Source organism: Chlorocebus sabaeus, chromosome 22 (genome assembly GCF_047675955.1).
Source record: "Chlorocebus sabaeus isolate Y175 chromosome 22, mChlSab1.0.hap1, whole genome shotgun sequence".
Taxonomy (NCBI): Eukaryota; Metazoa; Chordata; class Mammalia; order Primates; family Cercopithecidae; genus Chlorocebus; species Chlorocebus sabaeus.
In genome coordinates this window covers 81,770,557-81,797,849 of record NC_132925.1, presented here as the reverse complement: position 1 = coordinate 81,797,849, position 27,293 = coordinate 81,770,557, and the positions used below count along the sequence as shown (strand labels likewise).

Here is a 27,293-nt window from a genome sequence, read left to right as displayed (position 1 = left end):
TCAAAAAACAAAATCAAAAAAACCAGGCCAGATGAGGTGGCTCATGCCTATAACCACAGGTACTCGGGAGGCTGAGGCACAAGAATTGCTTGAACCCAGCAGGCAGAGGTTGGAGTGACCTGAGATCATGCCACTGCACTCCAGCCTGGATGACAAGAGTGAAACTCCATCTCAAAAAACAAAATCAAAAAAACCAGGCCAGATGAGGTGGCTCATGCCTATAACCACAGGTACTCGGGAGGCTGAGGCACAAGAATTGCTTGAACCCAGCAGGCAGAGGTTGGAGTGACCTGAGATCATGCCACTGCACTCCAGCCTGGGTGACAGAGCAAGCCTCTGTCTCAAAAACAAACAAACAAACAACCTGTTTTCCAAAGTGGGTGTGTGCTATTATGCATTCCTACCAACAGTGTATGTTTTCAAAACATTAGAGAAACATTTAAGGTAGAAATAAAGTCCTTAAGGTAAAAAGTAAAAGTTGGCTGGGTGCATTGGCTCACCCCTGTAATCCCAGCACTTTGGGAGGCCGAGGTGGGCAGATCATCTGAGGTCAGGAGTTTGAGGCCAGCCTGGTCAACATGGTAAAACCCCATCTCCACTAATAATACAAATATTAGCCGGGCATGGTGGCATGTGCCTGTAATTCTAGTTACTCGGGAGGCTGAGGCACGAGAATTGCTTGAACCCGGGAGCTGGAGGTTGCAGTGAGCCAAGATCGAGCCACTGCACTCCAGCCTGGGTGACAGAGTGAAACTGTCTTGGGAAAAGAAAAAAAAAAAAAAAAGTAAAAGTTATCATTTTACTTCATCATGATTGCCTTGACCCACTGCTATAAATCCTTCCAAGGTTTATTTTTTTTCTTATCCATGTACAGAACTGGACTGAGTCCCATAGGTGCCCTGGGCAGGCTAAAAAGTTGACATCCCCTCAACCTGATATTTGTAAGATAGTTTTTCAAAATATATTTAAGCAGGATGTGGAGAAACCAATTTTCTGTTAATGAAAAAATAACATTCCTCTTTCTTTTCAAAATAAAGGATTTATTACAGGCACAGAATGTAAGCTGGCCTTTTGACTCATTTGGAATTGTCTTAGAATTGTAGTTCTCCAAGCCAGTCATCTTTTAGAAGCTGTCTTTTTTTTTTTTTTTTTTTGAGACAGAGTTTCACTCTTATTGCACAGGCTGGAGTGCAATGGCATGATCTTGACTCACTGCAACCTCTGCCTCGCGGGTTCAAGTGATTCTCCTGCCTCAGCCTCCCGAGTAGCTGGGATTACAGCCATGCACCACCATGCCCAGCTAATTTTGTATTATTAGTAGAGACAGGGTTTCTCCATGTTGGTCAGGCTGGTCTTGAACTCCCGGCCTCAGGTGATCCACCTTCCTCGGCCTCCCAAAGTGCTAGGATTATAGGCGTGAGCCACAGCGCCTGGCGGAGCTGTCTTAAAGGACATAGGATCAGGAGCTGCACTAACAAATCACTAGGTCTTGGGCGCAGCATGTAGCCCGGACCAAGGACTAAGCTGACATGAGTGAAGTCCTGAGAGCATCTGTAGCTAGACTAGTGCTGGGGAGGAGGGTGTTTGCGTTCCCCCCAGGCGGTGCTGTATACCTCTGATCACCAGGGGTTACAGGTCCACCTCATGGAAACCTGAGTTACCTGGCACTGTGTTTCCATTTCTCCCAGTCCTGTTTCGGCTCCCCTCCTAGACTGGCTCCCTGGGAGCTGCCCGGCTGATGCGCAACTTAACCCATACATACATTAACATACATTAATCCATACATTAACATATACTAGTGCTTTTTTTTTTTTCATTTACAGACAGAATCTCACTATTTTGCCCAGGCTGGTCTTAAACTCCTGGGCTCCAGTGATTGTCCTACCTCAGCCTCTCAGCCTTCCAAATAGTTGTAGAGATGGGGGTCTTGCTATGCTGCCCAGGCTGGTCTCAAACTCCTGGGCTGAAACAATCTTCCTGCCTCAGCCTCCCAAAGTGCTGGATTATAGGTGTGAGCCACCACACTTGGCTGTTACTGCTTTTTAAATTGTTTCAACTTTACTTTTAATTTTTCTGAGACAGGATCTGGCTCTGTCACCTGGTCTGGAATGCAGTGGTGCCAACTCAACTCACTGCAATCTTCACGTCCCACGCTCAAGCCATCTTCCCACCTCAGCCTCCTGAATGGCAGGGGCTACAAGTGGACGCCACCACACCCAGCTAATTTTTGTACTTTTTGTAGAAATGAGATTTTGCTGTGTTGTCCAGGCTGGCCTCAAACTCCTGAGCTCAAACAATCTGCCCACCTCGGCCTCCCAAAGTGCTGGGATTACAGGTGTGAGCCACTGCACCCAACTGCTATTTTTGTTTCTAAAATGTGCACACAAATTAAATCATACAAATTCATGTTGGTGTGTAACTTGCTTCCCCCCTCCTCCTGTTTTACAATAAATGTTTAGATAAGCCTATATAGATCCATCACATTGTTTTAAGAAGTACAGCTGAGTGCAGTGGTTCATCCCTGTAATCTCAGCACTTTGGGAGGCCAAGGTGGGAGGATCACTTGAACCCAGGAGTTGGAGACCAGCCTGAGTGACAAAACAAGAACCCACTTCTAAAAAAAAAAATTTTAAAGTGCCAAGGTAGTCCATCTGATGGATGTACTGTGATGCAGCTCCTCTCAAACTTGAATGAAAACATTCATCACCTTAGGGGTCTTATTAAACTGCAGCTCCTGATTCAGTGGGTCTGGGTGACACCTGAGATTCTGCACAATCCCAGGCTACTAGTGGGACCGCAATTTTTTTTTTTTTTGGCGACAGAGTTTCACCCTGTCGCCCAGGCTGGAGTACAGTGGTGCTGTCACGGCTCACTGCAACCTCCGCTCCAGATTCAAGCGATTCTCCTGTCTCTGCCTCCTGAACAGCTGGAATTACAGGCATCTGCCACCATGCCCAGCTAATTTTTGTATTTTTAGTAGAGGTGGGGTTTCACCATGTTGGCTAGTCTGGTCTGGAGCTCCTGACCTCAAGTGATCTGCCTACCTCGGCCTCCCAAAGTGCTGAGATTACAGGCGTGAGCCGCCACGCCCGCCCTAGTGGGACCACATTTTGAGAGGCAAAGCTATAGTGCATGTTATCAGTCTACTAGTGAAGGACATTTAGCTTGCTGTAAACAGTGGTGCAATAAACTTCCTTGAAGATACATTTTGGAGCACTAAAGAATAGGTTTTGGAGTCAGAAAGCCAAAGGGTGGTTGGGCATGGTGGCTCATGCCTGTAATCCCAGCACTTTGGGAGGCCAAGGCGGGTGGATCACTTGAGGCCAGGAGTTCCAGACCAGCCTGGCCAACATGATGAAACCCTGTCTCTACTAAAAATACAAAAATTAGCCAGGTGTGGTGGGTGCCTGTAATCCCAGCTACTCAGGAGGCTGAGGCAGGGAATTGCTTGAACCTGAGAGGTGGAGGTTGCAGAAGCCAAGATTGTACCACTGCACTCCAACCTGGGGGACAGAGAGAGACCCTGTCAAAAAAAAAAAAAAAAAAAAGGAAAGAAAGGAAGAAAGAAAAAGAAAGAAGGAGGAAAAGAAAGAAAAGACAGAAAGATAGAAAGACAAAAGAAAGAAGAAAGAAAGAGAGAAAGAAAGAGAAAGAAAGAAAGAAAGAAAGAAAGAAAGAAAGAAAGAAAGAAAGAAAGAAAGAAAGAAAGAAAGAGAAAGAAAGAAAGAAAGAAGAAAGAAAGAAAGAAAAAGAAGAACAAAGGTTGAGTTCTGATGCTGACACTGTGTGACCTTGAGCAAGTCACTTCACCTTTCTGAGCTCCCTCCACTCCATAGCAATTCAGTGAGCGATCACAAATGCCTCCACTCTTTTAGATAATAGGGATAAGAATAAACACTCTGTTCTTGGGCGCTCTGAGAATAATACTGCTACCCCTGACTGGCGGAGGAGTAGATGAGATAAGGATGGAAAAGGGCTTTGTCAGCGTAAAGCCATTCTCAAAGGGGAAGTTCTGTTCCAGCTGGAAGGCAGACTGGCTTTGCCAGGTGAGCAGTGGCTAGACAGTTTTCTTTAGAGGAAAGTGCTCTGTGGCATTTGTCTGCAGTTAAAACAAAATAAAACAGATTCACACATAAATCTTCTAAAGAAGTGAAAGTCAGACTGGGTGGAGGAAGAGAGCCCAGTCATTTGCAAATTGCACATGTGTGATTCTAGCAAGACTAGGGTGGGGTGTAAGGCATGCTCTGGCCATGGGTTCCACCTTGGGCTGGAAAGGGCCAGTGGGAGGAAGTCGAGGCCCTTAGCAGGCCCTGTCTCCCCACCTCTGCTGACAAACAACACGCAGACGTGGAGTGAAGGGTGGCCGCCGCCTTCATTCTCTTACCATAGAAAGGTAAGCTGTGCTTTGGGCAGTTAGGGCTGTGGGTTCTGAGGGATTGAAGAGATTTCTAAGATACAGAGCTGACTTCTAGAGTTGGTTAGACTAAGGTTCAAATTCAGATTCTGACATTAATACCTACAAGAGCTTGCATAGGTGACTTTCTCTTTGAGCCTCAGTTTCCCAACTTGTGATATGGGGATGATAATCTTAGTACAGTTCTCCTTTATCCAGTTTCACTATCCATGGTTCCAGTTTGCTAGAGCTAACTACAATTAAAAAAAAAAAAAAAAAAACATGGAAAAATCCAGAAAGAATTCATGTTTCAGATTGCATACTATTCTGAGTAGCATGATAAAATCTCACCCTGGCCGGGCGCGGTGGCTCACGCCTGTAATCTCAGCACTTTGGGAGGCCGAGACGGGCGGATCACGAGGTCAGGAGATCGAGACCATCCTGGCTAACACGGTGAAACCCCGTCTCTACTAAAAAATACAAAAAACTAGCCGGGCGAGGTGGCGGGCGTCTGTGGTCCCAGCTACTCGGGAGGCTGAGGCAGGAGAATGGCGTGAACCCGGGAGGCGGAGCTTGCAGTGAGCTGAGATCCGGCCACTGCACTCCAGCCTGGGCGACACAGCGAGACTCTGTCTCAGAAAAAAAAAAAAAAAAAAATCTCACCCTGTCCCACCCTGTCCTGCCTGGGACATGAATCATCCCTTTGTCCAGTGTGTATACATGCTGTCTACGCCACCTGCTCATAGTCCTCTTAGTTATCAGATTGAAAAAGCATGGGAGATATAGGATTCAGCACTATGGGCAGCCTCCCGCATTCACTGGAGGTCTTAGAACACGTATGTCACAGGTAAGGGGGGGACTACTGTATCACACTCGCAGTATTCTTGAGATTTAAAAAAGGGTGTGGTGGCTCACGTCTGTAATCCCAACACATTGGGAGGCAGAGGCAGGCAGATCACTTGAGTCCAGGAGTTTGAGACCAGCCTGAGCAACACGGAAAGACCCCCATCTCTACAAAAAATACAAATATCTGGGCATGGTAGTGGTGTACACCTGTGGTCCCAGCTACTCACAAGGCTGAGGCAGGAGGATCGCTTAAGCCTGGGAGGTCGAGGCTGCAGTGAGCCACCATGACCCATTGCAACCTGCCTTGGTGACGGAGAGTGAGACCCTGTCTCCAAAAAAAAAAAAAAAAAAAAGAAAGAAAGAAAAAAGAAAGAAAGAAAAAAGAAAAGAAAAAAGAAAAAAGAACCCAGGTGAAGATGCTTAGTGTGGCATTGCTTACAGCTGTGAGGATCAAAGGAGAGACTATAGATACAATCACTTAGCCCGCTGTGTTTATAAACAGGCAGTAAAGAATTGCTCTCATGAACATTGCTCCGCCCTGCCCCTTCTGAACTCCACCTTGGCTACTGGGTTAAGAGTAGGAGGGTTGAGGTGAAGGCCTGTGCTTTCTTTTTTATTTTTTGAGTCAGGGTCTCACTCTGTTGCCCTGGCTGGTCTCCAACTCCTGGGCTCAGGAAATCCTTCCACCTCAGCCTCCCGAATGGCTGGGATTGCAGGCATGAGCCTGCCGGCCTGACTCCCATGCCGCCTTCAAGCAGCCTGCCTGCCAGCAGCCCCTGCCTTATCTCAGGTCAAGGCTGGCTGGTGGCGCCATTTTGATTTTGGAACTGCAAAATGCCATTGTCTTTTGCTACCGGGTGGGGAAGGCCTCCTCCCAGCACTCCTCCTCTTCTTCCCAAAAGAGTGGGCTTCCTCCCAGCACCCTACCCAGATGGTCTCAGGACCTTCACAGCCAGACTGGGGCTGGAGGGAGAGCCCACCCACCTCTCTAGTGAGCTGTTGAGAAACCAGCTCCTCCTTCCTACCAGGGTGGAGGCAGAGGAAATATGCTTCTTTAGATTTTGCTTCTCTTTCTTGATGACAGGGTGTGGACATTGGTGTAAAATTACAACTGAGAAGGCCCCCGCCCTGGGGTGAGGACTCCTGGGGCCCCACCCTGGGGAGGACGTGAATTCATTTTGCAAGTCCTGGCTCTCTCCATCTCTATTCCCTTTGGAAAGCAGGCTTCTAAATCTGGAAGCTTCAGCCTGCATTCTTTGGATGTTCAGTCATGAAGGTGCAGTGATGATCATGATAATAGCAGTATCAACTCCTTCAGTTGTTACTTATTTGCTGAGTTCTATGCACACAGTTTCTCATTTATCAGAAACTCCAGGAAGATACGTTAACAATGTCGGTTACCTGTAAGGAAACAAACTCCGGGTAGCTCCAGGTCCTTGCAGTTAATCACAACTGTTGCCGGGAGCCTTCTCTAGTATCCAGGCTCTGCCACTCTGTGATCTCAGGCATATGACTACCCCTTTCAGCCTCAATTGCCTTACCTGTAATGGGGATAATAACAACACCTCCTAGGGTTCTTGTGAAGACTACATGAGATAACATCAGTACTCTAGAAATGGAAGCTTCTATTGCTATGACTACTACTACTTTCACTATTACGAATATCCTGACATGAATATAACGACGACAACAGTGGACCCCAGGACGCTGAGAAACCACAGAATGAAGGTTCATCGGGGACCCCTCTCACAGAGCTGGGATTCCTGAATTGTGCAAGTGGGTTTCACATATAGAAATGGAAGTCCAAGCATTAGGAAAAATAATGCATGCTGGGCTTAATAACTAGGTGATGGGTTGATAGGTGCAGCAAACCGTCATGGCACATGTTTACCTATGTAACAAACCTGCACATCCTGCACATGTACCCTGGAACTTAAAATAAAAATAAATAATAAATTAATTAATAGGCCAGGTGCAGTGGCTCACGCCTGTAATCCCAGCATTTTGGGAGGCCGAGGCGGATGGATCACCTGAGGTTAGGGGTTCGAGACCAGCCTGACCAACATGGTGAAACCCCGTCTCTACTAAAAATACAAAATTAGGCTGGGCGCGGTGGCTCACGCCTGTAATCTTAGCACTTTGGGAGGCTGAGGAGAGCGGATCACGTGAGGTCAGGAGTTCAAGACCAGCCTAGCCAACATGGTGAAACCCTGTCTCTACTAAAATACAAAAATTACAAAAATGCAGGTGCCTGTAATTCTAGCTACTCGGGAAGCTGAGAGGGAAGAATCGCTTGAACCCAGGAGACAGTGGTTGCAGTGAGCCGAGATCATGCCACTGCACTACAGCCTAGGTGGCTGAGAGAGATTCCGTCTCAAAAAAGCAAAACAAAACAAAAAGTAATTGGGCGTGGTGGCGCATACCTGTAATTCCAGCTACTTGTGGGGGCTGAGGCAGGAGAATTGCTTGAACCCAGGAGGCGGAGGTTGCAGTGAGATGAGATCCTGCCATTGCACTCCAGCCTGGACATAAAGAGCAAAATTCTGTTTCAAAAAAAATAGATTAAAAAATAAATAGAAAGAAAGGAAGGGAGGGAGGGAGGGAGGGAGGAAGGAAGGAAGGAAGGAAGGAAGGAAGGAAGGAAGGAAGGAAGGAAGGAAGGAAGGAAGGAAGGAAGGAAGGTCCCAAGGTTAAGATCTTGGTGAGACCACTTATTCACTGGTTTATTTCAACATCAAGCCTATCTCTACTCCTTCACCATCCAACAGGAAAGCTACCAGTAGCCAAAGGTGGCTGGTGAGCACTTGAAATGTGCCAGTCTAAGCTGAGATGTTTTTTAAGTACGAAATACACATTGGATTTCAAAGACAGTACCCAAACAAAGTAAAAATATAAAAATACTTTAAAATATCGATTGCATGTTGAAGTGATAACATTTTAGATCTTCTGGGTAGGGTAATCAACTTGTTCTGGTTTGTCAGGGACTTTACTGGTGTAAGCACTGATAGGTCTGCATCCCAGGAGATATCTTATTCCTGGGCAAACCTGGACATTGGGTCACCTTACTATTGGGTTAAGTATATAATTGTCATAAATTTTACCTATTTCTTTTTACTGTTTTTTTTTTTTCTTTTTTTGAGATTTGCTCTGCCACCCAGGCTGGAGTGCAATGGCGCAATCTCAGCTCACTGCAACCTCCGCCTCCCGGGTTCAAGTGATTCTCCTGCCTCAGCCTCCTGAGTAGCTGGGATTATAGGCACGCACCACCATGGCCGGCTAATTTTTGTATTTTTAGTAGAGATGGGATTTCACCATGTTGGCCAGGCTGGTCTCGAACTCCCGACCTCAGGTGATCCACCCACCTTGGCCTCCCAAAGTGCTGGGATTACAGGCGTGAGCCACCGTGCCCGGCATATTTTTACTTTTTGAATGACACTTACAGGGGCCTTAGCACATTAGTGGCTGTTGGGCGGAGTTGATCACATTTGCTCATTTCACCTAGCAGGAAGTAGGGCCCTGGGAGTCACACTAGCTGATGAGTTTTGATGGATGAGTGCGAATGGAGGAAAGTATGAGGAACTGAGGGCCTTGGTCATGGGGGAGGAAGAGGTTACCAACTCTGCCTGGAGTGAATCTGCTGCTCAGGGGGCCGATGGTATGGACAAAACCATGTTCCAGGCTTGGGGAGAGCATGGGGGCCCTTGGTCAAAATACAGCCTTTGGAGTTAGACCCAGGTTCAAGTTCAGCTTTGTCCAGTCATTACCAGCTGACCAATAGCAAATCTTACCACTTAATCACTAATGAGGGGAACAAGCATTCAAATATAGTCATGTGCCCATAATGATATTTCTGTCAACAACAGACAGCACAACACATTACTTTTGTGTTCGTGGTGATGCTGGTGTCATCAGAACCTTCTGTGCTGCAGTCCTGTAAAAATATAGCACGGGCCGGGCGCAGTGGCTTACTTGTGGAGGCAGAGATTGCAGTGAGCTGAGATTGCACCACTGCACTCCAGCCTGGGCGACAAGAGTGAAACTCCGTCTCAAAAACAAAAAAACAAAAAACAAACAAACAGAAAAACAAACAAACAAAAAAACACTTTTTATTTCCTGGGCATGGTAGCTCACGCCTGTAATCCCAGCACTTTGGGAGGCTGAGGCAGGAGGATTGCTTGAGCCCAGGAATTTGAGACCAACCTGGGCAACATGGTGAAACCCTGTCTCTACAAAAAATACAAATATTAGCCAGGCATGGTGGTGCACCATGCCTGGTAGTCCCAGCTACTTGGGAGGCTGAAGTGGGAGCATAACCTAAGCCCAAGGAGGTCGATAATAAAATTTTAAAAATTTTTAGTAGAGATGGGATTTCACCATGTTGGATCAGGCTGATCTCAAACTCCCGGCCTCAGGTGATCTGCCCACCTCGACCTCCCAAAGTGCTGGAATTACAAGCGTGAGTCACCGTGCCCAGCCAACATACTTGTTTATTATCAAATATTATATACTGTACATAATTGTATGCATAATTGTACGTTTTTATATATATACATATATATATATATTTTTTTTTGAGACAGAGTCTTGCTCTGTCACCCAGGCTAGAGTGCAATGGCACCATATCAGCTCACTGCTCCTGGGTTCAAGCCATTCTCCCGCCTCAGCCTCCCGAGTAGCTGAGATGACAGGCACCCACCATCATGCCCCGCTAATTTTTTTTGTATTTTTGTAGAGATGGGGTTTCACCATGTTGGCCAGGCTGGTCTTGAACTCCTGACCTCAGGTGATCCGCCCACCTCAGCCTCCCAAAGTGCTGGGATTATAGGCGTAACCCACCGTGCCTGGCCAATAAAAAGTTTTAAATACAGAAAAAAGTTTATGGAATAAGGATGTAAAGAAAGAAAGTATTTTTGTATAGCTTATAATGTATTTGTGTTTTAAGCTGTTATTACAAAACCAAAAAGTCAAAGAATTTAAAAATATATGAAATAAAAAAATTACAGTAAGCTAAGGTTAATTTCTTATTGCAGAAGAAAAAAGTTAAAAAATAAACTTAGTATAACCTCAGTGCACAGTGTTTACAAAGTCTACAGTAGTGCACAGTAATGTCCTACCTTCACATTCACGTACCACTCACTCACTGACTCACCCAGAGCAAATTCCAGTGCTGCAAGCTCCATTTATGGTAACTGCCCATACTGGTAGACCATTTTTATCTATCTATCTATCTATTTATTTATTTATTTATTTATTTAGTTAGTTAGTTAGTAAGTTAGTTTTTGAGATGGAGTCTTGCTCTGTCTCCCAAGCTGTAGTGCAGTGGTGTGATCTCGGCTCACTGTAACCTCTGCCTCCCAAGTTCAAGCAATTCTCCTACCTCAGCCTCCCAGGTAGCTGGGATTACAGGCGCCTGCCACTATGCCTGGCTAATTTTTGGATTTTTAGTAGAGACAGGGTTTTGCCATGTTGGTCAGGGTGTCTCAGACTCCTGATCTCAAGTGATCCACCCGCCTTGGCCTCCCAAAGAGCTGCGATTACAGGTATGAGCCACCACGCGTGGCCCAATTTTATCTTTTATATTGTATTTTTATTATACCTTTTTAATGTTTAGATTCACAAATACTTACTGTAACAACTGCCTACAGTATCAATATAGTAACTTGCTGTACAGGTTTGTAGCCCGGGGCAACAGGCGATCCCCTCTAACCTGGATGTGTGGTCGCCTGTACCATCTAGGTCTGTGTGAGCACACTCTCTGGTGTTCCTATCGTGACAAAATCTTCTAGCATTCCCATTGTTAAGCAACGTAAGAGTGTACTTACTAAGTCCCTATTGTGAGCCAGAGCCAGGTAATATATTCTCGCCCCCAGGCTGTTGTGACCATTTCTAGTGAGTCAGTTCATCTGTCTGAACAAAGCACTTTGACATTGATTGTATGCAAATAACCTGTTACAGAATGGTTCTACCCATAAATTGGCTGACCTCTCTTGGGCAGCCCTCAAAGTTGCAAGCCCTTTCCCGCAGCCCTGCTTAACGTCTCTTCCTCAGAAGCTTTCCTGCTCTGAACTCCTCTCCCAAGCCAGGTTAGCAGCCCCTTCTCTGGTACCAGGGCACCCTGTGCCTCTCTTCCATACTTGCATTATGGTTCTAACTGTGCTGTGTGGCCTGGGCAAGCCGCTCAACCACTAGGTTACTTCTTTTTTTTTTTTTTTGAGACGGAGTTTCACTCTTGTTGCCCAGGCTGGAGTGCAATGGCGCAATCTTCGCTCACTGCAACCTCTGCCTCCCAAGTTCAAGTGATTCTCCTGCCTCAGCCTCCCAAATAGCTAGGATTACAGGCATGTGCCACCAGGCCCAGCTAATTTTTTGTATTTTTAGTAGAGACGGGGTTTTTTCACGTTGGTCAGGCTGGTCTTGAACTCCCAACCTCAGGTGATATGCCCACCTCGGCCTCCCAAAGTGCTGGGATTACAGGCATGAGCCACCGCACCCAACTTGAAAGAAATTGCTTTGCACTGCGCTTGGCACAGAGGAACAGCAGGTGTTCATTCGATGCTTGCTGTTGTAATTACTCAGGCTTTTGTCAACAGAGGGCTGGCCTGAGACTCTGCCATATCTCAGAACCTAGCACAGAACCTGGATGAGTAGAGTAAGTGCTCAATGTATGCTGTGGTAGGCAGAATAACAGCCCCCAAAGATGTTCACATCCTAACTCCCAGGACCTGTGAACATTCCCTTAAACGGCAAAGGGGAATTAAGGTTGCACACAGGATTCGGGTTGTTCATCAGTTGATTTTAAAATAGGGAGATCATGGTGGACTAACCAGCTGGCCCAATGTAATCTTAAGAGTCCTTAAAAGGGCCAGGTGTGGGGAGGTTGAAGCTGCAGGAAGCTGAGATTGAGTCATAGCACTCCAGTTTGGGAGACGGAGTGAGACCTTGTCTCAAAAAAAAAAAAAAAAAAAAAAAGAAAGAAAGAAAGAAAAAAAAAAGGCCCTAGGCAAGGTGGTTCACGCCTGTAATCCCAGCACTTTGGGAGGCAGAGGCCAGTGGATCGCTTGAGGTCAGGAGTTCAAGACCAGCCTGGCCAACATGGTGAAACCCAGTCTCTACTAAAAATACAAAAATTAGCGGGGCATGGTGGTAGGTGCCTGTAGTCCCAGCTACTCAAGAGGTTGAGGCAGGGGAATCACTTGAACCCAGGAGGAGGTTGCAGTGAGCCGAGATTGCACCATTGGACTCCAGTCTGGGCAACAGAGTGAGACTCCATCGCAGAAAAAAAAATAAAAGAGGAAGATGCGCCTATGGAGAGAGGACTGTGTGAGAGACTCCACCTGACATTGCGGGCTTTCTTTTCTTTTTTTCTTTTTTTGAGACGGAGTTTTGCTCTGTCACCCAGGCTGGAGTGCAATGGCGTCATCTCAGCTCACTGCAACCTCCGCCTCCTAGGTTCAAGAGATTCTCCTATCTCAGCCTTCCCAGTAGTTGGGATTACAGGTACGCGCCACCACACCTGGCTAATTTTTGTATTTTAAGTAGAGATGGGGTTTTACCATGTTGGCCAGGTTGGTCTCCAACTCCTGACCTCAGGTGATCCACCTACCTTGGCCTCCCAAAGTGCTGGGATTACAGGCATGAGCCGCTGTGCCCAGCCCATTGCAGGCTTTCACAGAGAAAAGGGGCAGGAGCCAGGCACACAGGCAGCTTCTGGAAGTTAGAAAAGGCAAGGAAACAGATTCTTCCCTACAGCCTCCAGAAGGGAATGCATCTTGCCAATTTAGCTAAGCCAGACCCATGTGGGCCATCGAACCTACAGAACTTAACAATAATACATTTGTGCGTGTGTGTTTTCAAAGACACTAAGTTTTGGTAACTTGTTACAGCAGTAACTGGAACCTAAGACAGGTAGCAAGCCTTACTGTTCATTTTTACCACCACTATTGGGCTGTTGGTGATGGTGGATTTACACTTTTCTCTCCCATTAGGCTGTGAACTCCTTGAAGTTGTGCAATACTTTTGTCTGATTTACTACTGGTTGGCAGGCTCTGAGAAGAATGCCTGGTACACAGGTGGAGCTCAATAAAAGCCCTCACTGAATTTTATTGAATGTATATGTGGATGTAGACCTCCGCTCTGCGCGCCCCTCCCGCAAGTCCCACTGCTGCCCGACGCTTTCTGTCCGGCTCCCAGTCCCCGCGGGTCCCCCCACCCCAGGGCTGACGGGGTGATTTAGGCAGCCCTACGTCCTGCTGGGGTGGTGGGCTTCGAGCGCGGGTTCCAGGACGCCGTGAGGCGCAGTGCCTGCAGCAGGCGGCAGGGGGCGAGCGTGGCCCAGGAAATCCCGCGGGAGGGTCGGTACGGGGCGGGGCTTAGGGGTGGGGCGGCTCAGCGCGCAGGCGCGGGGCCAGGCGCCTCGCGCCGCCAGAGGCGGGCGGCCGCAGAGCAGCACCGGCCGTGGCTCCGGTAGCAGCAAGTTCGAACCCCGCTCCCGCTTCGCTTCGGTTCTTGCTACTTCGGCCCTTGGGCCTCCAAACACTAGTCCCCGGCAGCTCGTTGCGCATTGCGTTCTCCCCGCCACCAGGATGCCGGTAACCGAGAAGGATCTGGCGGAGGACGCGCCTTGGAAGAAGATACAGCAGAACACTTTCACACGCTGGTGCAACGAGCACCTCAAGTGCGTGAACAAACGCATCGGCAACCTGCAGACCGACCTGAGCGACGGGCTGCGGCTCATCGCGCTGCTCGAGGTGCTCAGCCAGAAGCGCATGTACCGCAAGTACCATCAGCGGCCCACCTTTCGCCAGATGCAGCTCGAGAATGTGTCCGTGGCGCTCGAGTTCCTGGACCGTGAGAGCATCAAGCTCGTGTCCATCGGTGAGTTCTCTGGCCAGGCCCAGGCGCCGACTGTGGTGCCGACCCGCCCCCGCGCGTGCACCCCTGCGGAGGGCGAGGACTTCCCGCAGCGCGCCTCCACCTCGGAGACAAGGGGGAGTCGTCTCCGGGGGTGGGATATAGGGGGCCTAGAGCCCCTCCCCGGTGCCCTCCTCTGGGCTGGGACCTGTTGGGATCGCTCCCCGCCGTGCGCCCCAGCAGTGCACCTTTGGCTGGCTAAGGGTTGAGGGTTTGGACTGGGGTCACAGGAGGAGAGGTGGAGTTGTGGCATTTCTCTGCACCTGGGGCGCCCCTATGGGAGCTAGGGGACTAGAAACCCTCGTTCGCCATCCCCGGGGGCGGGGCCCTAGAGTCAGATGCTCTCCGGAGCGCTCGCCCGGCTGCGCCCAGGTTGGTGCTCTCTGCGGCAGCTGAATGGGCGTTGGCTCGGAGGCCGGGCCATGAGACCTGGGGAGGAACCGTTCTCTGCGCCTGGGGCCTCCCCGCCCAGGTGGAGACAGAGACTTGGTACCTTCCCCTGCTGTCGCTGGAATGGGTGTGGGCCCCTAGGTTGCAAGGGGAGGCGCGGGTGTGTGTCCTGGCTCCCTCTGCTCCCAGCTCAGCTCTGGCCGCGCCGCAGGTTGAACCCACTCCTTGCTGCCGAAGTTATAATTTAGGGATGGTGGTGGTAACAGTAATTGGTGTCTTGTAGGGAGCCCAACTAGCGTCCTCTGTGTACCGTCAGCCTTCTAAGTTATCTCCGTCCCTACACATCCTGCGAGCTGGGGTGAGGCTAGACCCGTTTTAGAGATAAGGGGGTCCAGAGGGTTAGTTGACCTGTCCAGGGTCAGCAAGTAGGGCCCAGCTGAGAATTGAAGGAAGTGGGCGACAGTTAGAAGAAGGCTTTGTTTTCCTCTCCCCTCCCAAACCCACACCAGGGTCTTCCTGAAAGGAGGGAGGGAATTGGTGTCTCTTGCTGGACTGGGCCCCCTGGACTGGGGAGGAAGAATAAGGATGAAGTCTCCCTTGTGGTCTGAGATAGTTGGGGGCTTCCAGGAGGGCCACAAGGCAGCTGAGAGTGTGGGCTGTGACAGTAGGGGCAAGGAGTTTGTAGTATGTGTGTGTGCATGTGGACATGTGTGCAGAGAATGTGTGTACACACATAGCATGTATGTATAGCATGTGCATATGCAAAGAGAGTTTGCGTGTACACGGAATGGGTGTGCAGAGTATGTTTGTATGCAGAGAATGTGTATCCGCCTATGTGTGTGTGTGTGTGTGTGGGTGGGTGGGTGGGTTGGGGCCGGGGAGGGTCCTGGGTGTGGATCTCTTCCTAAGGAGAACCAGGGACTGGCCCTGGCTTGTGACTTGGGTCTTTTCCTGAGGAAAGCAGGTCACTATAGTGACCCTAGTGACAGGAAGAAAGGGAGATGGGTGTGGCTGCCAGGACTTTCTCCAGTGGAAAAGGGATTCCCTCTAGGCTGAGCCTTCCCTAGGCCTCAGGGCCTCACCCTTCCCTTCCCCCACACCTGTCCTGGCAGGTAGGGCTGCTTCCTGCTTCCTGGGCAGCTGCACCACCCAGCCCAGCCGCACCACCCAGCTGATCTCCAGCAGTCCTCCCCCTCCCCAAGGGTGACTTCCGGGCAGAAAAACCCACATGCCATACTGTTGTCTTCTTTCTGGGATCCATCTCCTGTACTGGCGAGGGATAACCTTAGAATCTTCTGGAATTCTTTACCGTTCAGAAACCAGCCTCCCCTCTGAAGAATCCCAAGACCCAGCTGGGCTCAACTTGGATCTGTTCTTTGTTTTAAAAATGTGTATTTATTTAATTAACTGAATAAAGAAACTTAAAGTAAACCAGAAGTATCCAGATATGACATGAAATCTCTAAAACAACAACAAAACCAAACCAAACCGCAGCACTAGCAAATCACAGACTGCCTGATCTACCAACTGTTTACAAAGGCAGCAGCTACTTCCAGCCCTGTCTGTCATCAGTGCCTGGGGCTGTGGGCCTCATTCTAGATTTTGTCTGGTCGCTTACATTTTTTTACTTGGTTCTCCTGATTCCCTGCTCCCCCTGCTCCCTACCACCCCGCCCCAAGATGGAGACTTGCTCTGTCTCCAGGCTGGAGTACAATGGTGCCATCTCCGCTCACTGCAACCTCCACCTCCCGGGTTCAAGCGATTCTTCTGCCTCAGCCTCCTGAGTGACTGGAAATACAGGCACGCGCCACCACACCTGGCTAATTTTTATATTCTTAGGAGAGATGGGGTTTCAGCATGGTGGCCAGACTGGTCTTGAACTCTTGACCTCATGACCCACCCGCCTCGGCCTCCCAAGTGCTGGGGTTACAGGCATGAGCCACCGCGCCCAGCCCGGTCCTCCTGATTTTTATTTTCAAATCCACTCAGGCCCTGACTACTCCCATTGTCCCAACATTCCAGGGTTAGTTCCCCTTCCTCTGTGCTGGGCCTGTGGGCTGTTGGCAGCTTCTTCCTGTTCCTACCACAACTTACATTCTAGTTTTTTCCTTTTTAATGATTTCTTGGATCATATTCCCCAGAGTGACATTCCTGGGTTAAAGGGTGTGACCACATTTATGACTTGTATCATTGGCTGTCTAATTGCTCTCCCGAGAGATCTTGCAACAAACAGGTTTTCCAGCCTCTGGAGACCACAGAGAACCTTGGCAAGTGCCAGGACTGCTGTGGGGATAAAGCAGGAGGCTTCTTCCCTCAGCTCTTGAGGCTGTTGTGGGTAGTGGTCCTTCAAGGCAAAGTTACCTCCAGCTTGGACTAAGGTTCATATATTCACTGCTTAGGTTGTGTTACATTGTGCTGACAATGACACTAGCTTCTATTTGGGGGCACCTACTGGGTGTTAAGTGTGTTCTATTGATCACCCCATTGAATCTTCATGCTAATCATTGATTGATAGCAACTACTGCCCTATCTCTTAATGATCTGCTTCTGCAAGTCACTTAGAGAGTTCACGGCTTAACTCTGTCCTGGGCATGTGTTGCTTAGAAAATGGTGCCTGTTAATTAAATAAGGTGCTGTCTAATAATTATCTCAAAAGTAATGCCAGGGCTGGATGCCGTGGCTCACGCCTGTAATCCCAGCACTTTAGGAGGCCAAGGTGGGCAGATCACCTGAGGTCAGGAGTTTGAGACCAGCCTGGACAACATGGTGAAGCCCCATCTCTACTAAAAATAGAAAAATTAGCTGGGCATGGTGGTGCATACCTGTAGTCCCAGCTACTCGGGAGGGTGAGGCATGAGAATTGCTTGAACTGGGGAGGTGGAGGTTGCAGCGAGCCGAGGTCTTTGTGTAACTGCACTTCAGCCTGGGAGACAGAGTGAGACTCTGCCTTTAAAAAAAAAAAAAAAAATCATGCCAGAATGGTTTGCATACTGAAGGGACATTCAAAATTAGGGGAGAACAGCCTGGTTGTTCCTGTTTGGTTGATCCTACTCTTGCCGCGGTTAGTATTATTATCTTTATTTAAAGATGGGAAACAGGAGTGAAGCCACTTGTGGAAGTGACCCAGCTAGCTAGTAAATGGTGTCTGAAACCCAGGTCTGCCCAGCTGTTGAATTGAAGCCTTAACTGACTTGCCTTCCAGTTTTAGAGATGAGTAAAATACAGCTTTTCTCTCCACATCAGAGGGTCCCTGTGACACTAGGTTTGCAAGTCTTAGGTGTTAGGGTGGTGGCTGGTTACCCATACTCTGAACCTGTGACCTTCGACAAAATAGGGATGTCAGGGCCTTCCATGATTGGCAGGATGAATCCTCTGGGCTGTGATAAGCGTCTCACAAGTTGAGAGTCAGCCGGGAATTGAGTGGGGTCAGTTTGCCTCTTGTGTTTTCCTCATTGTGTTTTGTTTTTGGTTGGTTGGTTGAGATTTCCTACTACTCAATGGATGATGTTTTATTCCATCATCAGGGAAGGTATCGTTGAACGAATACAGGGTTTTGTACGCTTTGGATAAGGCCAGACAGTTGGGGGAGTCATTAGAATTGTATACATGCCTCCAACTCTGAGATAGGTGGTGGTTCAACAGCTACCAGAGGACTCCGGCTTTTCTGCCTAGAATTCACTGAAAGACAATCCTGGCTATTTATTCACATTTGTGGTTCATTGTAAGGTAGGCCCCTAGGCGCTATCCAAGAGTTGAGAATTTCCTTACGTTTCTTGTTATGTGGTGGGCAGTTCATAGCGAGGCCTCAATGTCTTTAATTCCAGATGTTTGCCAGGAGTTGGCAGTTTTATTTACTTGTTTTTCCAAAAACCTTTCTGACATGGGGCAGCCCAGCCAGCTGGGAGGAAAAGGGGTCTCTTAGCCCAAGAATGATGATCAAGGCCTAGAAGTTTGGGTGGTGTGTTTTGTTTTGGGCCTTTAGAGAAAGAAATTGTTTCTTTTTCAGAGGATGTGGTCTGACCCTAAAGTTTACTTGACTGACTTGCACCAGGCCAGCGCCAGAGCAGGCAGGGTGCGTGTTCCCAAGACTTCGGGTCACTGGGCAGTTCCCAGGGTGACGGGTCACTGGTCCAGTCAGCTCCTTTTCCTTCCTCTCCCTTTTGTGCTACTACTACCAAAATAATTTCCAAATAACTTTTAAGTTCTGCTCTTTCTTGCATGTCTAGCAGATGCCAGCATGTCTTTTAGGCAGTACAGAGAGTGCTTAAAAAGTAGGAAAGTTGGCTGGGCACAGTGGCTCACGCCTGTAATTCCAGCACTTTGGGAGGCTGAGGCGGGCAGATCATGAGGTCAGGAGATCGAGACCATCCCGGCTAACATGGTGAAATCCCATCTCTACTAAAAATACAAAAAAATTAGCTGGGTGTGGTGGCGGGCACCTGTAGTCCCAGCTACTTGGGAGGCTGAGGCAGGAGAATAGTGTGAACTCGGGAGGCGGAGGTTGCAGTGAGCCAAGATCATGCCACAGTGCTCCAGCCTGGGTGACAGACCGAGACTCTTATCTAAAAAAAAAAAAAAAAGTAGCAAAGTTGGCTGGGCATGGTGGCTCACGCCTGTAATCCTAGCACCTTGGGAGGCCAAGGTAGGTGGATCACCTGAGGTCCGTAGTTCGAGACCAGCCTGACCAACATGGAGAAACCCCATCTCTACTAAAAATACAAAATTAAATGGGCGTGGTGGTGCATGCCTGTAATCCCAGCTACGCGGGAGGCTGAGGCAGGAGAATAGCTTGCACCCAAGAGGCGGAGGGTGTGGTGAGCCGAGATCATGCCATTGCACTCCAGCTTGGGCAACAGGAGCAAAACTCCATCTCAAAAACAAAAAAATAGCAAAGTAGCATGCTTTGTCAGAATTATTAATAACAAGTTCTGGGCCATGTACAACAAGGTGGCACATTAGCATTCAATGTCACTTGTGTAGCAGTTAAGAGCAAGGATTCTTGGTTCAAATCCCACTTGCCACTAAGTAGCTGTTAAGAAACTTCTGTGCCTTGGTTTTCTTATCACTAAAATGGGGATAATAACTACCTCCTTAAAAGACTGTTATAAAGATTAAACAAGTTAATAATTTTTAAAGTGCTTGGCCCAGTTTATGGTACATAGTAAGTGCTCTGTGAATGCCTGTTAATTAAATAAGACACTGTCTAATAATCTCAAAAGTCATGCTGGAAAGGTTTGCACACTGAAAGGGCATTTAAAATCAGCGCACTCTGGGGAGAACAGCTTGGTTGGCTAAGGTTGATCCTACTTGCTAAAATATGGCTATGGACTGCCTAGAGGATGTTGCCTCCTTGAAAGGGGCTGCCCCCTGGTATGTTGTGGCTGCCTCCAGGGCCCATTCACACCAGCTTTTTTTCCAGGCTGGACAGGGAGCTCCAGGCGGCTGGTCATTCCAACCTCCCACCCCGTTCAGGAATCTCTGGGCCAAATCACTTCCAGATGGTGGTTGGGCCTCTGTGGAGTTCTCCCAGCAACAGCGGAGCTGGCATGCCAGTCAGCAGCCGCCTTAGTTCTTGGAGAGTCTGTGCTAAAAGAGGGCTTTGATTTGGAGCCAAATTGTGTCTCGGGTCCTGGTTTTGTGCTGTGAGGTACCATGCAGTGGGCTGCTGGCTTAGTTGAGGATAGCTGCCCTGCTCCTTGGGGGAGCAGATACCCAGGGCCTGGAGCCTTTAGACCCTGCCTCCAGTGGCTCCATGGTCAGGGTGCCAGTCACCCTGCTTTTTCTTTTTCTTTTTTTTTTTTTTTGAGACAGAGTCTTGCTCTGTTGCCCAGGCTGGAGTGCAGTGGTGCGATCTTGGCACTTGCAACCTCTGTCTCCTGGTTCAAGCAATTCTCCTGCCTCAGCCACCTGAGTAGCTGGGATTCCAGGCGTGCACCACCATGCTTGGCTAATTTTTGTATTTTTAGTAGAGGTGAGGTTTCACCTTGTTGGTCAGGCTGGTCTTGAACTCCCAACCTCATGATCCGCCTGCCTCGGCCTCACAAAGTGCTGGAATTACAGGCGTGAGCCACTGGGCCCGGCCAGCTTTGCTACATCAGTCTCCAGGTAGCACATCCTAGGCAAAACTAGATGTAGCCTAATGATTCAGGGCCTCTGTCTGAAGCTAGACTGTCTGGATTCTAATCCGCACTCTGCCTGCAGGGCCTCTGTCTGAAGCTAGACCGTCTGGATTCTAATCCGCACTCTGCCTGATACCAGTTGTGCAACTCTAGTCCACTCTTTTAACCTTTCTCTGACTGCTTCCCTGTCTATATAATGCAAGAGCAAAATAGTTGCTATCTTATTGTTGCTGGAAGCATTATATTTGATTAGGTTAAGTTATAGCACAGTGTTGTCATTATCACTATTAATATTGTGCTTTTGGAGCCAAGTCCAGGACTTTGTCTTGTCTTCTGTCTATTCTCTGGCCAGTCCAGATATTTTTGGAATCCTATTGCTGTCATCTGGTGTGTTAGCTGTTCCCTTTCTCCAAGTTCAGAACCACTGATGAAGATGTCTCCCAAGATCCTTTTGTCTTTTCCTCATTCAACAAATATCTGAAAGCCCATCTCTGAACCAGGCCCTGTGCTGGGTGCTGGGACCACAGGAATGAGAGGATCATGTCCTTTGCTTGCCTCAGATACTGCTCAGAGGAGAAGAGACAAGCAAGCAGGGTGAGTCATGCAGAGGAGAGCTGCTCAAACCTTCAGGCCCATGCTCATCACCTGAGGACTTTGTTAAAAATGCAGGTCTGATTGAGTAGGTGCTGGGGTGGAGGCTGGGATTCTGCTTTTCCAGCCAGCTTCAGATCCTGCTTTCTGTGGACTGCGCTGTGAGTAGCAAGGATCTAGATGCCAAGCCCTCTGAAAAGGAGGAGCACCTACCCCCAGGCTGGGTATGGGTAATCTAGAAGGTTCCCTGGAACCTTCTAGATTAGCTGAAGGGACCTTTCAGCTAAGACCTAAAGCATGACTAGAATTAGGCAGGCAAACAAACATTTAGCACAGGAGCAGATGAGCGTGTCAGTTTAGAGGTCTTGATGCTCAGGTCAGAGGGGCAGTGGAGGGGTGGGCAGGGCTGGCTTACCAAGGACTTTCTGAGACGGGAGGCTGCCTGTGGGGTGTGCTCCTTGAGTTTGTTTGTTTGTTTATTTATTTTTTTGAGTTGGAGTTTCACTCTTGTTGCCTAGGCTGGAGTACAGTGCAGTGGCATGAGCTCGGCTCACTGCAGCCTCCACCTCCTGGGTTCAAGAGATTCTCCTGCCTGAGCTTCCCAAGTAGCTGGGATTATAGGCATGTGCACACCTGGCTAATTGTGTATTTTTAGTACATATGGGGTTTCACCATGTTGGTTAGGCTGGTCTTGAACTCCTGACCTCAGGTGATCCACCCGCCTGGCCTCCCAAAGTGCTGGGATTACAGGAGTGAGCCACCACATCCAGCCCCTTGTTTAGTGTAGGGTGGTAAACCCAGGCGAAAGGGGTCGTCTATCTCAGGAATATCACCTGTTGCTCCAATCATTCCTATTAGAAGAAAGTTTTGTATGTGCCCCTTCTTCATATATTTATATTTATATTTATATCTGTATGTTTATATGTATTTATAAGCTATAAACATATTCTGCCGTCAATTTACATATTAAATATTAGTAAAGCTTAGTTTCTTTTTAGATGACAAATCCGAATATAAAATCTGGTTTTTTTTCTGGCTCTAACGGATTATCTTGTATGCCCTTGGAGTACATATACCTGTTTTGGAGGCTCCTGTGAAGGCTTGTGTTTCCCCATTTAGTTTTTTTCTTTTTTCCATATTCTTGTTATTCTGCTTCTAATTTTCATCTTTGAGTATTCTAAATTAAGGAGCTGGATCTGTAATTGTAACCCCTTCCCCCAACAATAAGTTTAACTAAATGAAAACATTCAATGGAATGAGCCATTTTAATCTAAATGGGGCTATTTCCTGCTTTTATAATGATTACAATTGCTTTTCATGACATTCTACTCGAAGACATCTTACATTACTGTTGTAAATCTAGTTATTCATTAAACGGGCGCAGTAATCCCTAAATTGGCTCAGGTTACTGTATAATAAACAACAATACTTTCTTCTTCAGGAGCCCCAGAAGTGATCTTGTGTTTTTAAGGTGCCTAGCTCACTTTTCATAGGAAACTGAGTCCATGTACCAGGAAGGAAGCTTTTTGGGGAAAATGATTAGAAAACCAAATGGGTCTCTTTATGACTGAAGTGATGAACCAGTAGGTGAGAGTAGGTATAGATGGTATAGAGGACAGAATGACTGGGAATTTTAATCAGGCCTGCTTAGTATTACAATTTATTATTTCATTTTATTTTATTTTATTATTATTATTTTTTTGAGATGGAGTCTCGCTGTGTCGCCCGGGCTGGAGTGCAATGGCCGGATCTCAGCTCACTGCAAGCTCCGCCTCCCGGGTTTACGCCATTCTCCTGCCTCAGCCTCCCGAGTAGCTGGGACTACAGGCGCCCGCCACCTCGCCCGGCTAGTTTTTTGTATTTTTTAGTAGAGACGGGGTTTCACCGTGTTAGCCAGGATGGTCTCAATCTCCTGACCTCGTGATCCGCCTGTCTCAGCCTCCCAAAGTGCTGGGATTACAGGCTTGAGCCACCGCGCCCGGCCTCATTTTATTTTTATTATTTTTTTTTGAGATGGAGTTTTGCTCTTATCATCCAGACTGGAGTACAGTGGTGCTATCTCAGCTCACTGCAACCTCCGCCTCCCGGGTTCAAGTGATTCTCCTGCCTCAGCCTCCCAAGTAACTGGGATTACAGGCATGTGCCATCATGCCCAGCTGTGTTTTTAGTAGAGATGAGGTTTCTCCATGTTGGCCAGGCTGGTCTTGAACTCCGGACCTCAGGTGATCCACCCACTTTGGCCTCCCAAAGTGCTGGGATTACAGGCGTGAGCCACCGCGCCTGGCCAGTATCAGGATTTATTCTGTGGGAAGGGAACAAAGAAAAATACTGAGCTATGTTTGAAGCTCCTGCCCTCTAAGAGCCTTAGAGCAGCTGCCTTAAATGTGTTCCTTTGATAAACTGTAAATGGTTGTTGTAACTCTTCTGCAAACAGTTTATTTTTAAAAACAATTTGATGAGATTTTACTTACGCCTATTGTTTGAGTACAGCATTTACCAAAGAACAGTTTTGGCCAGATCCCATGCAGTAGAATGTCCTTGGCCAAAATTTTCTTGTACTATAAGCAAAGGAGCAGTTTGGTTTTTCACTTAGTCAAGACTGCCTATCAGACTGAGTTACTGTGACAGAGCCGCTGAGTCTCTCCCTTTCCGCATTATCAAAACCTGGTTTTTCTAAGCAGCACATGTAGAAAGCTTGGCAAGGAGGATCCTTGTTCTCCTACATATTATTCCTTGGCTCTTCTTGGTACCAAGAATACATACAAATAATGCTGACTGTGTTCCGAATGTTGAGGCGTGCACTGTTGAGGATATTTATTCTCTAATATAACATCTAGTATTTCTCATACCTGCCATCTGCTGAGCATTGGTCTGTCTTACTTATACTACTTCTAATCCTCATGAACTCTGCAAAACTAGTGGCTTTACATGTATGAGAAAACAAAAGAACTTTTATCGGAGGAAGGCGAGTCCTTTTAAAGTATCAGGCCTGGAAAGACATTAAATGAGACAGCAATCGCATTCTAGTACCCTCTCTGAGCTATGTATTCATTGACTTATTTTTTAAATTTTTTTTTTTTTTGAGACAGAGTTTTGCTTTGTCACCAGGTTGGAGTGTAGTGGTGCAATCTTGGCTCATGGCAACCTCCGCCTCCAGGGTTCAAGTGATTCTCATGCCACAGCCTCCTGAGTAGCTGGGATTACAGGCGCCTGCCACCTTGCCTGGCTACTTTTGGTATTTTAATTTTATTTATTTATTTATTTATTTTGAGATGGGATCTCATTCTGTCACCCAGGCTGGAGTGCAGTGGCATGATCTTGACTCACTGCAACCTCTGCCTCCCGGGTTCCAGCGATTCTCCCGCCTCAACCTCTCTAGTAGCTGGGATTACAGGTGCCTGGCACCACAGCCAGTTAATTTTTTGTATTTTTAGTAGAGGCGGGGTTTCAGCATGTTGGCCAGGCTGGTCTTGAACTCCTGACCTCAAATGATCTGTCTGCCTCAGTCTCCCAAAGTTCTGGGATTACATGTGTGAGCCACTGTGCCCTGCCTATGTATTCATTTCTCAAAATTGATTGCTGGCTAGGTGCGGTGGTACATTCCTGTCCTGTAATCCTAGCACTTTCGAAGGCCAAGGCTGGAGCATCTGTTGAGGCCAGGAGTCCAAGACCAGCCTGGGTGAGATCGCATCTCTACAAAAAAATTAAAAAATTATCTGGATGCAGTGGCAAAAGCCTGCATAGTCATAGCTACTTAGGAGGCTGAGATGGGAGGATAGCTTGAGCCCAGGAGTTCATCTGCAGTGAGCTATGATTACATCACTGCACTCTAGCCTGGGCGACAGAGTGAGACCCATTTCTGAAACAAAGAAATTGCTATTGTCACAATTAGCTATAAATTAGTCTAATAATGCTGCACGCAATACTATAATCCACACCCTATAGCTTAACGATGGATGGTCAACCACTGGTCAATGCTATTTCTGTAAGCCAATAGGAATTCCTGACAAACAACTTTGTATCAGTCCACTGCCTGTCTGTCCCCTTTTTTGCTTTTAAAAACCTGCTTGTAACAAAGGCCAAACAGAGCTCATATCCAAGGTTACTTGGGCCTGAGTCTTTCAGGTAGCTGGTCTTCACTTTGGCTCAGGTAAACTCTTTAATAGTTTAAATTTTAAGCCTCAGCAGCCTCTTTCTTTTAGGTTGACATCTGTTTCTATTTTACAGATGAGAAAACTGAGGCTCGGCTCTGCCTCACTTTACAGGTCAGGCTTAATCCCTGCCTGCATCATGCTGTAAAGGACTTTTGTATTTGGGTTTGACACTCTGTAAAGTAAAATAGATATATTATAGTGAGAGGGTGTGGAAGAGACTGTTTTCTGCTTCTGTGGATTTTTTTCTTGTTTTGCTTTCCTCCAAACTTTACTCATTTGCACTTGATTCATGTGAAACTGAAATTTCCTTCTACAAAACAAAACTTTTTGGGGGCTACCTGCCTTATGTTTTCCCACACCATGGAGCTCTGACTGGGACCTTTCCACAGTTTTTGGAGACATTGCTCTAGTTCTTTCCCTGTCTTTGGTTCGGGGGGGCGGGGGGGGGGCAGTAATGTCACTGCAGGTGTGGACAATAGGGACTAGCTAAAGGTTGCTTTGGGGGAGGTGGGCAGGGCTTTTCTTTGTGAGATCTGGAAACCGGAGGTGAGGAAGGAGAAGCCCCTGGAACTCCTCCTGGCTACAGGGCTCACAGCACACACCATGACACCACAGGACATGTCTGTGTGTGTGTGTGTGTGTGTGTGTGTGTGTGTGTGTGTGTTGGGGGGAGTGTTGTTGAGAGCCAACTATGCCAGGAGATCCCTGGTGACAGCGGACATAGGCACAGCTGTGCTCTGTCAGGAATGAGTTCACCCACACCCTTTTCTTCTGCTACCTTATTTAACTGGTGGGAGGGTGTGCTGGGTTGTGTTTGCTGGTGAGCCCAGCAATTGCACCCTTCTTTCCGGGCCTGGCACTCGGCCTTTATCAGTCTCATGGCCCTGGCATAAGTGGGCAGCCTGCTTCCAATCCAGCCAGGCGGCTTTCGGCTCATCTGCAGGTAGCCTCGTGGGCAGACCTCTTGCTGTGCACTGCAGCACGAAGCTGCGTGAGCCAGAGCTGAACTTGTGATCCCCACGGGCATCTCCTGAGGCGCACCTCTCCTGAGAGAGAAAGCTGGTCTGTCCAGCCCATTCAGGGCTCCGCCTCCCCAGCCATCACAGGGCTGGCTTGCTGAAAGGTCTGGGTGTTAACACAGCACTCCTGTTCTCTCTCTCTGAAGGCCCTTTATGCTGGCATGAATTCCTTTTCTCATAGAGATCTGAAAGCTCTTTTGACTAAATGGGTCACCTTTCTGAGTATTTTCATAAGGCTGTCAGCCTTTACCATGCCAGACAACTTTTCTGGAATTTCCTTTCCAGAAAAAAAAAAAAAAAAAAAAAAGGCTACTAAAGGGGTTGGAGTTATTTGGAACGCAGGGTGGAATTTTGGCATTCGAGCTATAGGGAAATGGGTGGGGATTTGTGGCAGGCACTATGTAAATTTGCCGCAGCCCATAAATTCAGACTTTAAGATGAAAAATGGCAAGCAGCAGTCAGCTTGCCTTCGACAGACAGGAGCGGTGCTACCTTCCGCCTGTGCTGAGTGTGACTGAGGGAGAGGCAGGCCTCCTAGGGAGGCCAGGGCAGGAAAGGTTTCTTGGTGGCTAAAATAAGATTTCTCAGTTTCCCCCGTGTCCCAAGAAAATAAGTTCTTATCATGCTTGTACCACACTTCTTGTGCGTATCACCCTGATTTCCCTAAACCTCCTTGAAGTGGTTTATCAGATTCCAGGGACACAGAATGGCTTGGCATCTACAGCCTATTGTGGGAGCAGGGGCCCGGCCTGGTGCTCCTTGCCCAGAAACAAACTGTTCCCTTGGTGTGGGGTAAAGCAGGCCAGAGTATGGGACCAGGCCCTGCCTCCCAGGGGACCTGAGGTACAAAGCCTTTGAGCTGAGACCCTAA

General features: G+C 47.9%; 1 protein-coding gene across 3 annotated transcripts in view; it reads left to right on the top strand.

The window, feature by feature from the left end:
* Positions 1-13,655: 13,655 nt before the first annotated feature.
* Positions 13,656-27,293, top strand: part of FLNB (filamin B) — a 163,376-nt gene continuing 149,738 nt past the window's right edge. For all 3 annotated transcript variants that reach the window (XM_007984767.3, XM_007984766.3, XM_007984765.3), the window contains exon 1: positions 13,656-14,113. In XM_007984767.3, the coding sequence (XP_007982958.3) occupies positions 13,822-14,113 (292 nt within the window). In that variant the 5' untranslated portion in view covers positions 13,656-13,821. The remainder of the gene's footprint in view (positions 14,114-27,293) is intronic.